The sequence below is a fragment of the Odontomachus brunneus genome, unplaced genomic scaffold (assembly GCF_010583005.1).
Source record: "Odontomachus brunneus isolate Ranch 3 - 2012 unplaced genomic scaffold, Obru_v1 Obru_scaffold_232, whole genome shotgun sequence".
Lineage (NCBI taxonomy): Eukaryota > Metazoa > Arthropoda > Insecta > Hymenoptera > Formicidae > Odontomachus > Odontomachus brunneus.
Genome location: NW_022639682.1, coordinates 182,360 through 194,649, shown reverse-complemented (window position 1 = coordinate 194,649; position 12,290 = coordinate 182,360). Strand labels below are relative to the sequence as shown.

The following is a 12,290-nucleotide window of genomic DNA, read 5'->3' as shown; positions in this document are numbered from 1 at the left end:
ATATATATATATATATATATATATATATATATATATATATATATATATCCATGTATGAAAACAAATGATCTATTTAAAAGTAGAAAATAGATCCTTTTAAATGTAAAAAGTATGTGTAACAAGTATGTATAAAGTATATTTAAAAAATATTTATTTGTTTTAAAAGTAAATAAAATACAAATGAATCACTTTGTAAATTTAAATAAATTTTTTTCTGATAATAAAAGAAACTTTAATTTGAAACCCAAAGATACATTTAACATTACAAAATAATTTATTTAGATTTATAAAATGATTTGCTTATATTTCATTACTTTTACATTTACTTGTATTTCATTTACTTTTAAAACAAGCAAATATTTATTTAAACAGTTTTTACATTAAAAAAAACTAATTTTCTTTTTGTGTCAGGAAGTCATCTATTTATTTTTATATACTGATATTTTTAAAAAATCAAAGAAATAGTAGGACCTTGAATAAGTTCTCACTGATTTTTCGTGAACATTAATGCTTTATTTAAAAAAAGTCGTAAAAAGCATGTCACTGAAAGTATTGTCCATCGCTACCCAAGGAACACAGTACAGTCAAGGAAAAGTCAAAATGACTTTATTTTGATTGAAAATAGTCATGCAATTTTTGCGTGACGAAAAATTGATTCCAGCATGTCGTCAAAATATATAACTCTATAATGAAAAGATGACTTAACGCTTGCCTATCAAAATCAGTACATATAAAAGTTTTCTGGAAGTAGTAAGAAGTTTTAATAACTATTATTCATATACAGGGTGTCTTAAAAATATGGGAACCCCTGAATATCTTTTTATAGTGAGGTTTTTCGATAAAACTTTCAAAACAAAAATTGTAGGATTTCAAAAGTTGAATCTGGTGGTGACCTTAAAATTGACCTTAAGTTTAACCTTCAAGGTCCATTCAAGGTCAACTTTATTTTTTCAAATGGAATATGCATATTTTTATGACGGATTCGGAATCTACGCCAAAAAGTGAGAAGTTTTTGTCTGAAACATTTTTTCAGAAAATGCTCCTTTTGACCTTAAAATGACTTTCAATCTGCACGGTTTTTCTTAAAAATATGGGAACCTCACTACGGGAGAGATGTGCGGGCTTTTTTAGACGTCGAGTTCCCTCATCGTTGGATAGGAAGGAAAGATGAAATCGAGTGGTCTGCTCGATCACCAGACCTAACACCTTTTAATTACTTTTTATGAGGCTATCTAAAGAGCAGAGTGTATCAAATTAGGCCAAATGATTTAGACGAGCTGCGTAATCGTATTCTTCAAGAAGCAGCTTTGATTGACTGTGATATGATCAGGAGAGCTACATCTAATTTCTATGATCATATTGCTCATTGTCAATCAGTCGATGACTTACAGTTTGAACATCTGTTATAAAATATTCCCGACAATGGTCTTCTCGTAACTATCCGAACACGATCTTACCTTCACCGGCTGGACCGACCGACTTGTCCCCATTGACTGACTTCAAAGTGGTTTCACCTTCATTGGTCGCACCACTTATAATCTTGCCTTCATCAACTGGATTATCAAAGTCTTGTCTTCATCGGTTGGACAAAAATGAGGCCCAAAAATCTATTCTGCTACGTTCGCGTCGTGGATCTTGGACATCGAAAATAGTATTTCGATGACTGAACGCAGGCAATAGTGTCGCTATTAATGAAAAGCTTTATAATCTACTGCCAAGGGAAAAAAGGTTTCCATTTGAAAAAATAAAGTTGACCTTGAATAAACCTTGAAGGTCAAGCTTAAGGTCAATTTTAAGGTCACCATCAAATTCAACTTTTGAAATCCTACAACTTTTGTTTTGAAAGTTTTATCGAAAAATCTCACTATAAAAAGATATTCCCATATTTTTAAGAAAAACCGTGCAGTGTGAAGGTCATTTTAAGGTCAAAAGGAGCATTTTCTGAAAAAATGTTTCAAACAAAAGCTTGTCAGTTTTTAGCGTAGATTTCTAATTCGTCATGAAAATATGCATATTCTATTTGAAAAAATAAAGTTGACCTTTAATGGACCTTTATGTTCAAGCTTAAGGTCAATTTTAAGATCACAATCAGATTCAACTTTTGAAATCCTACAACTTTTGTTTTGAAAGTTTTATCGAAAAACTTCACTATAAAAAGATATTCAAGGGTTCCCATATTTTTAAGACACCCTGTATGCACATACCTAATATCATTTCAACGCTTTAATGAAATACTTAATATATAATGAAATAACCTTCTCATTATATTATTTAACTTTTAGTACACGTAGAAGTAAATGTTTTTAGTTTATAAGAATTTTTTGTTTATGATGATCACTGGATATCGCTCGTATATCGTTTGTTGCGTCGCTCATCGCACTAGGCTGTGAGAGCCATTAAGCGGCGTCTACAATAAAAGTCGAATAGTCGTAAGTCGTAGAAATTGACCAATTGCGGTCAATTATTCTTCTCATACCCGACTATGATTTGTCAATTAATATGACTTACGACTGTATTTTTATTGTAGACCTCGCTTTAGTCTTTTCTGAAAGAGTAGCTGATTGGCCATCGCATTACTTCTGATCATGAGCGCGAAAGAACGTCTTCTCGAATGCAGTCAAAGACTGTTGTGTGTAACTTCCCGTCATCCAATGTGCATTTCTGACATTGTGAGAAAGTATTGTTATCATTATAGAAGTAACAACAGGAGAATTTTCCGCATTTATATTCTTTCGTCGAAATGAATACTACTAAACCAGTAAGTATAATCGTATATTATTATAAGTTATTAATACGTTTTGGTAGTATCATTGCATTAATTCGTTCATTGAACTCATATTTTCTCAATAAGCAAATTGATCACAGACTGCGCGCAGATTAGTAGCAAATTTGAAGAGAATTCTACACGAAAATTATAATCATCTATGTCCACGTTCAGCTTGTGTTTTTGTGACTAACCTGCTAACAGACAATACGTTCAGACTGGCAACAAAAACCGTGAAAAAAATCTTGAGATACAAGAAGGCCTGTTCGATTTTTTCCGGAAATTTGCTCGAATTGCCTGTCAAGAAATTGTATTAAATTTTTTGCGGCACTTGGGATACTTAATTAGTTAACTAATCCAATGTCATATTCATTGGCCTTTTTCCTACAAATATTTGTAGCAAGGTTTACTCGATATTTGCGTAGATTTGGCTATTTCAATTTTTCTTATATGATTTTAATTATCCTATTTATTATATCAAAAATATACTTTAACTGTTATTTTTTTATGATTTGTAAATATTATCTAATTATCGCAGTACACACAACACACACACACATACATACACACACACACATCAGTTTAACTATTGTATTAATATTTTGTCTTTACATGACTTAAATTCACTCAATGATTATAACTTTGATTTATTACTATGATTTATTATGATTTATAAATTGATTACATATAATCGCAGAGCTTTCAGTTTATTCATTGAATTTGTATTTTTTCTTCACATGATTTTAATCTATTCAATGATAATATAAAAGTATATTTTGAATACTATCCAAGAACAAAAGTTCAGATATAGTTTTTATCAAGACTTGATCAGATATAATCAGATGTAACGTTATATATGATTCAGATCTGTCCATATATAATCATATATAATTATATATGATAATAACATATGAAAGTATAAATGATTATATATGATTATATATTATTATATGTGAACAGATTTGAATCATATATAACGTTATAAATGATTATATCTGATCAGATCTTGACAAAATCCATATCTGGCTTTTATCTCAACTTTTTTTTCCCAGGTATAATTTATTATAATCTATTAATATGACAAACATTCGCGATATTTATTCAATTCATTCATTTTTTATTATGTTTAAATATAACAATAATTTTATAAATTAGAATTATGTATTTATTGAAAAATATTTAACGTATTAAATTTTTCCATGTTTTAATTTTGTTTTAATATATTACATTAATATTATACGTCATTTTTATTAATTATTAACAATTTTACAATATTTTTAGAAGCTTATCACAATATATTATATTTTTATTACTTTTATATTACTAATATTTATACAGATATAGACTGTTATAGTAATTACTATACAGTCTATTCCATTAATGTTTCAACACATCAAGTTCTATGAAAATAACACGGTTATTTCATTTTGAGAGGACACATTATATTCAAATCTTAGTACATCATTATTGTAACTGAAAAATGTTAACTATATTTTAATTATTTTATTTATTGTATATGAGATGTAGTTAATGCATATAATTATTTTATATTTATCAAATATTGTAAGATATTGAGAAGATAATCACAAATTATGTTCTATATAATATGAAAAATATTATATAATTAAATAAAAAGCAAATTAAAACAATTTTATTGTTAAACATGGTTGTAAGTAATAATATATAAATATGTAGAAGTACGCTTTGAAACGTAAAAATTTGATACAACTATATGTTGAAAAAATAATTAATATATATTGGTGCATTTATATTCTACTTTAATAAAAATTTTACTTTAGAAAGGTTTGCTTTACCTATGGCGAGTACATGTAGAATATTTTACAGATTTTTAATAATTGAAGTTCACAAATTATTATTATATGAAAGCATTCTATCTATATATTTTGTCTTTCTTATATATCATGCAGACTCGTAAAAGAAAAGTTAGTCGTAAGGCTAACACAAGAGCAACAACACAGTTGCATATTGAAAACTTATATCATCGTATTGAGAATATGTTTAATTATTCACCTCTCTCGAGCAACAGTAATGATGAAATAAGAAATGAGCACGACGGAGGTTTTGAGAATCACTGGAATAATGATGAGCTGGAAATTATAGAAACTCAGCTGGGAAATGAGAATGAGTGTAGCATTAACCAGGAAAGATCTTGTAAAAGTAATGCAACTGGTGAGAATTGTAACAGCAATAGTCGTGAAGATAACAGTGATGTTGAATATGAATCAAATTTTTCCGAATATATTGATGTCTGCAAAGCAGTTGATATTGAAGTTTTGAGGACTTTATGCGATAATAATGAAGAAAGAAATATATATTTTCTTCACAAATTGAAAAAGTGGGTTATGAAAGGAGTTTTCTGTAGAAAAATTTATGAACTTCTTCGAATATTGCACATAGTGTTCTCCATTCTACCGAAAAACCTACCGAAGTTTATTAAAAACTAACAGGAATACAAATTTAGTGGAAATGGGAAACGGTAGATTCTGGTATAAAGGAATTATTTGCAGTGTTGTATCACGGTTGTCAGAAAAGTATCTTTGTAATAGAGAGATTATTTGGTGTTAACATTGACGGTCTGGAATTATATCCAAGTTCCCGTCAAGTATTTTGACCAATCTTGGGTTGTCTCGTGGATGAGAAAGAGCCATTTATAATAGCAGTTTACCATGGTGAAGGTAAACCTTCCTGCGGCAGTTTGTAGATGAATTATCCACTTTAATGTTAAATGGAATTACATTTAAAGGCTACACTACATATCGTGTAGAAGTACGAAATTTTGTTTTGGATGCTCCTGCAAAAGCATTTATAGAGTGCATTAAAGGGCACACATCAAAAAAAGCTTGTGAAAAATGTCATGTCATTGGCGTCTGCTATAAGAACAGGGAAGTTTTTCTGGACGATGATGCCTGTCTTCGTAATGATGATGAATTTAGATACAAAATAGATAACCATCATATTTCTGGAATTACGTCTCCGTTAGAAGAAATTGGAATCGGTATGGTATCACAATTTAGGTTAGATGAAATGCATCTTCTGTATAGTGGAGTTTTTCAACGATGATTGGAGTTTGTGTTAGGAAAACGAGGCCCAAATAAAGGACAAATCTCAGCACGCGATAAGGCTGCTATTTCTGCGATAATTGATGAAATTAAATCTCATATTCCGGTCGAATTCTGTAGAAGACCTCGCAACTTTTCTTATTTTCGAAAATACAAGGCATCAGAGTTAAGAAGAATTCTCCTGTATGATGGATTAAAAATTTTCAGTTTATTAGATCGAAATCTATACATAAATTATTTATTTCTGCATAATGGAGTGTACATTCTTTCGAGCCCACTTTTACTTAAAAAGGCATGATTGAAATAGCAGACTTTCTTCTTCGTGCATTTATTCATCATGCTGCGGATATTTTTGGAAATGAATTTGTCACTTATTACGTCAATTCACTTTGCCATTTAGCTGCAGAATGCCATACCCATGCAGTTCTCAGCCATTTCAGCGCATTTAAGTACGAAAACTATTTTGGTGTCATCAAACGTTGCTTAAGATCAACATATATGCCTCTTCAACAACTTTATAATAGAGACTTTGAAAGAGGAGGTCGACTCATGCAAAAAGATATGATTGACGAACAGTGTATAACATTATATCGAAAACGTAATGAGGAAGGCCATAAAATAGAACTTTATTCCAAGTTGACATTTCAAGGAATGACACTTTCCACATCAGAAGCCGATTGTTGTTTTTAATCAAAAAATGGCGAGGTGGTCGTCCTCTCCAAAATTACTTATCCTTTTCGTAGTACACGGATTTTCTACATGGACATAGATTTAGAAACATTAGTAACTTTTTTACATTTTCTATCAATTCTACAGTCATTGGCATCTGTAAAGTATCGGAACTTGAGAAAGCTGAAAATATCTGGTGTATTAAGCAGGTGCTCCACAAATTCATTCTCATTCCTGTCGATGATAGTGTATTCCGCTCATTTATACTGGGCAACAATAAAGTAGGGGTAAGAAATTTCGTTTAACTAAGTGCAGTAACATTTCATTTGTAGGAGTCTTGCATCTTTTTTTTACTTAATACGCTGTGTAAATGGCATGCGTTTCATTCTTAAACATGAGCGATGACACTGAATGTCAATAATGTTTTATATTTTCTCTTTAGGACTTTTTGGGACAAATGATTATATATTTTCATTTTCTCATTTTTTTGTGAGCTTGATATATGTGTGTGTGCCGCTTTCATGCTTTTCAGCAATATTATGTCATGCCCGTGACAATAATTTGGTATTGATGGAGTTTACCACAATGTAATAGAAATATTAAATGTTTAATATGCTTTTTTTGTCTCTATAGTTTCCAGTTATCGTTTGGCCAGATGATGGCATATGTGTCGTGGCGAGTAAATGGCTAAATAAATCTAAAGATAGTGTGTCATGTATCCTACTAAAAGCAAATGTGCTACGAGACTAGTAATGTCTCTTATGGAAATGCAAGAAGATTGGGAAGAATGTAACGTCGACTTTTGCATAGTTATAGTAAGCATAATGTAACATTTATATATATTATTTGGTTATAGAACTATTCTTTCCTTCGTACTTGTAGAAACTTATAACCAAGCTCGCAAAGCCGCTATATTGGCTTCTGAAAATATACCTATTGACTCAAACATAGAGACTGATTACGAGAAACCACGAAAGCGTCAACTTCCAACTAGATTTACTCATACTTCTGATGATGACGATTCAAAAACAGAAGATATGCGTAACAAACGTAATCTGCAAATTACAGGAAAATTACGTCGACAGATGCAACGTAAATAGAGCAAGGAACATGAAAAGTATAAAAATATATCTAAAATAAACAGTGTACCGGCACCTGAAAAAAATATCAGAGAACAGCTCGCTGCATTGAAAGTTGAACTTTCTCATTCTAAAGAAACATCGAAATGTAATACAGATATATCAAATACAAAACAAAAAGTCTTGATCATGAATGAACCTATGAAAGCAATAAATGATAAAGTATCTCCCGAAAGATCAGCACAGAAAGGTAACAAATGTAATCTTTGAGTGGCATTTATAACTGTAAAGTATAAACTTTTCTTTCGTTTTTATAATACTTGTATAGGCTATATTAACACCTCAAAATTGCTTTTCGTTACATAGAAATTGTTATGAATTATGGAAAGAGTCCTGCAGATACAGGAAATGGAAATATTACTGATGTTCCCGGTGTACTACAACACACAGATCTTCATGCCTTTGAGAACTTATGTCAACCTTCATTAAATACCGATGGTAAGCCTACTTTTCTACTAGAATATTTTTATGATACTTTCTGGATTACCTTTTTCCTATATAGAGTAAACATTACTTTCTTATCTAATACCACTTACACTTGCACAGCTAGTAATCAATATTATGAAATATATTTTGCTTATTTTCTTTCTCCACCCGTTATATGCAATAAGTTTGAAGACAAAATATGAGTATTCTAATCGGTTTTGGAATTTTTGGCAATGTAAGCTATTACTTATTTTATATTTTTTTTTAGATATAATTTATTCTTAAATATTGCTCGCATCGCTATCATCATCAATTTCTACATTTTCCCCTATATTGCGTGGATTAGATCGTAACAAAAAGATTCAAGTTTGCCGGGACAGTGAGGAATATAATGAAAATGATATTATGCAAGATTTTGAAGAACATAGGTCAGCGCAGCAAGATATTGATAAAATGAAAAATTCAGTAACAACAAATAACATAAAATCGCCCTTGAAAGGTGATAATAATAATTTATTTTCCAACTATTTGTCTTAAACTATATATGATATATTATTAGCCAGGCTGTGGCGACCCGGGACAAAAAAATGTTCAGATATGGATTTTGTCTACATCTGATTAGATATAATCAGATGTAACATTATATATGATTCAGATCTGTCCACATATAATAATATATAATCATATATAATCATTTATACAATTATATATGATTATATATGTGGATAGATCTGAGTCATATATAACGTTACATCTGATTATATGTAATCAGATCTTGACAAAATCCATATCTGAACTTTCTTTTTTCCAGGGACTTCTCCCACAATAAGAAAAAAAAATGACGATAAATAGTTCTACATTTTTCATTTTCATACCACTTACAAAATGAAAGTAAAATTGATTAATACTATTTTCCATTGAGAAAACTAGTGCAGCACTAATGCAGTACAGTTGCAAACAAAAAGGTTGTTACTACTTTTTCAATGGAATTTAGAACGCAGCCAATTATCCTAAATGAAAGAACTAGTTTTGGAAATATTCCCAGATGATTTATTCTTTTATTGAAAAATTAAGTAGCTCCAAACTGCATAAAAAAGGTAGTGGAACAACTTTTTTGCTCACTGTATTATAGCAGTGTTGCACTAGTTTTCTCAGTACAAAATGCTATAAGTGAACATAAATATCATTTTCAGGGAGCACAAATATAACATGGACAATTACTGAAAATTTTGTTAAAGTTCAAGAAGAAATACGTGTGAAGCTTGAACATGTGGAAGTTAAGTTATACCGGATCCTAAATAAGCTCTTCCCAGAGGAAATAAAATTAAACAAACCACACGGAATCCCAGCATTTCCTCTACGTAAAGAAGAAGAATGGGAACAAATGGAAGAAATTCTCACAAATAATAATGCATTTATACGTGGTAATCGTGTACTTCATTTTTAATTGAATATTTTTTCCGTTCTTTGTTACCGCGTTACTGTGTTCTAACAAGATCAAAATCATATAATGTTTATTCATCCGTGACACTGTTGTACAGGTAGATGTCCTTATGGCTAAAATGAAAAACGAGAAATCAGAAATTGCTGCTGTGCGGTGTGTACTCCCGAAAATTATAACGAATTCTCTCTCCAGATGTATTAGTTGGAAAGGTACTCAGAAAAGAAAATAGCATTTAACAAAAGAAAAACATTTGAGGCTACTCAAGGTAATTACTTTATCTTATACATTAATGCATTCTATTTACAAATAATAATTGAAATATAAGGAGTTATTTCATATTTTGACAAAATTCAAGAGAGATAAACTAGGTACAGAATAGTCATCATTATTTGTAGCACAACTCAGTGAACACAACGTTATACCTAACGTTACACGTATATGTTAGTTATATGTGTTATATAACAGTTACATTGTTCAGTAGGAAATTACAACTCATCTGTACGTTACATGTAACATTATGTTCACTGAGAAATATTAATGTTGAAAAATTATGTTGATTATAAAAATTTGAAATATATATTTTAAAATCAGCAGTTACGAAGTATCTCCTTGCATAATACTACCGCTGTATTTCAAAAGAGACAAATTTATTGATTAATGATATATCTCTTTGCAGCTGCTATTTTAAACAAATTTGGTACATCAGTAAATTTACAGAAAACTGAAGAATACGTAAAACGTTGGTTTACCACCAGTGCTCAGCAAGTGGTATAAATGCGCGATATTTTTATTTTATAACGTCATAACAGGGACAGTAGTAATACATTTTTTTGTTTTTATTCTTGATATGTGTGCGCACTTGGTGCAGAAAGTGCTGATTATTTTATATTTTTGCTTTCAGTTTTAACACTAAACTCTGTGTGCTGTACAATCATTTTAGTTTCTTTGTATTTATGTACATATTTATATATATACGTATATTTAACATGTAATAAATTACATTATATTTATAATAAATGTTTTACATAAATTTGTGATATTTAAAAAATATGTCAATACAGAAAAAATAATTTTTACTGGGTTCTTATACTACTAGTAAGATCCCAGATAGCACAAAAATTCTTAAAGAATTATAATTTTAGATCACCAATTTTGAATTCATTTTGAGAGGCAAAAAGAATCCTTTTCACTAAACTGAACTCTGAAAAATTCTTTTTGCATCTCAAAATGAACTTAGAATTGGTGACATGCGACTGAATATTTTTTTAATTCTTTTTAATTCTCTGTACTATCTGGGATGTTTTCTTGACGTCAATAAACCGTCAAATTTTGTTACCAAAAATCGTCATTTTGACTTCTTTGCCGCGATAAAAACATAATGTTAAATGACGTCATTTTGACTGTTCTGTGTTCCTTAGGTAGCTACTACTGTTTCCCATCTTTCTGGCAGCATTTGAATTCCACATCGGAAAAACGACATGTCTTTTGAGGCTAACCAAAAGTCGATCCATTTTTTGGTATCTTCATAAGAATGGAAGTGCTGCTCAGCCAGGCCATGTGCCATCGATCGGAACAAGTGATAATCGGAAGGGGCAATGTCTGGTGAATACGGCAGGTGGGGTAGGACTTTCCATTTAAGCGTTTCCAAGTAGGTTTTCACCGGTTGTGCAACATGTGACCGAGCGTTGTCATGTTGCAAAATCACTTTGTCGTGTCTCTGCTCGTATAGCGGTCGTTTTTCCTTCAATGCTCGGCTCAAACGCATCAATTGTAGTCGATAGCGATCTCCCGTGATGGTTTCGTTCGGTTTGAGCAGCTCATAATAAACTACACCGAGCTGATCCCACCAAATGCAGAGCAGAAGCTTTGAACCATGGATATTCGGCTTTGCCGACGATGTTGATGCATGGTCGGACTTACCCCACGATCTTCTACGCTTAGGGTTATCGTAGTGTATCCACTTTTCATCGCCAGTCACGATACGATGCAAATAACCTTTCCTTTTCTGCCGTTGAAACAGCTGTTCACACGTGAAAAGACGCCGTTCGATGTCTCTCGGCTTCAACTCGTACGGCACCCAATGTCCTTGCTTTTGAATCATTCTTAATACTTTCAAACGTTTCGAAACTGTTGTGTGATCAACTCCTAATGATTCTGCAAGTTCAGCTAGTGTCGGACATAAGACTTCATGAAGTAATGCCTCCAATTCTTCGTCTTTAAACTTTTTCGCGCCAGAGCGTTCTTTATCTTCAACATCAAAATCATTATTTTTGAAGCGTCTAAACCAATCTCTGCATGTTGTTTCCGACAGAGCATGGTCGCCGTAAATCTCAACAAGAATTCTGTGTGCTTCAGCTGCAGATTTTTTTTTTAATAAAGTAGTGCAGTAAAATTCCCTGCAAATACTCTTTTTTTGGCACGAAACTCGACATGTTTAACACTATAAAAAAAAAAAGTTGTTTACACTTCGGCGAAATGACATACACTGAATTTCAAACTTGCTTATAGTACTTCCTTATAGATGCATTACCATCTTAAACAACACGCACGCAGTTCTGATAACGCTATTTGTTGGAAAACAGCGAGAACTTATTAAAGTTCCTGATAATTTTTTTATGTAGAAATTCATAATTTTACATTTCATCTTATAAATAAAAAATATTACGTTATATTTATTACATGTGTTCCAAAATCTAACAAGTATTTTTTAAGTTAAGAAATTATATTTAACAAAATATATTTCTTTAATTTAAAGAATTTTTTTCAGT

At 31.0% G+C, this 12,290-nt stretch overlaps 1 protein-coding gene across 4 annotated transcripts; it reads left to right on the top strand.

Annotated features, from left to right (window-relative positions):
• Positions 1–2,573: 2,573 nt before the first annotated feature.
• Positions 2,574–10,317, top strand: LOC116852516. 4 transcript variants are annotated; one of them, XM_032832969.1, is made up of 7 exons: positions 2,574–2,758; positions 7,147–7,328; positions 7,582–7,842; positions 7,959–8,090; positions 9,272–9,502; positions 9,620–9,787; positions 10,199–10,317. In XM_032832969.1, the coding sequence occupies exons 3-6, from the start codon at positions 7,782–7,784 to the stop codon at positions 9,637–9,639; spliced, it is 444 nt and encodes a 147-aa protein (XP_032688860.1). In that variant the 5' UTR covers positions 2,574–2,758; positions 7,147–7,328; positions 7,582–7,781; the 3' UTR covers positions 9,640–9,787; positions 10,199–10,317. The 4 variants fall into 4 exon arrangements, with proteins under 4 accessions (XP_032688860.1, XP_032688857.1, XP_032688859.1 ...); XM_032832966.1 differs by lacking the exon at positions 10,199–10,317 and having other exon boundaries at positions 9,624–9,850; XM_032832967.1 differs by lacking the exons at positions 2,574–2,758; positions 10,199–10,317 and adding an exon at positions 6,760–6,800 and having other exon boundaries at positions 9,624–9,850.
• The last annotated feature ends 1,973 nt before the right edge of the window (positions 10,318–12,290 follow it).

What these genes read in the sequence shown, in the direction of transcription:
- LOC116852516 (XM_032832966.1), top strand. Translation starts at nt 7,782, where the DNA reads ATGAATGAACCTATGAAAGCAATAAATGATAAAGTATCTCCCGAAAGA. An exon ending in CGAAAGATCAGCACAGAAAG is followed by an intron (nt 7,843 to 7,958) that starts GTAACAAATGTA and finishes TTCGTTACATAG; the next exon opens with AAATTGTTATGAATTATGGA. An exon ending in TAATAATGCATTTATACGTG is followed by an intron (nt 9,503 to 9,623) that starts GTAATCGTGTAC and finishes TTGTACAGGTAG; the next exon opens with ATGTCCTTATGGCTAAAATG.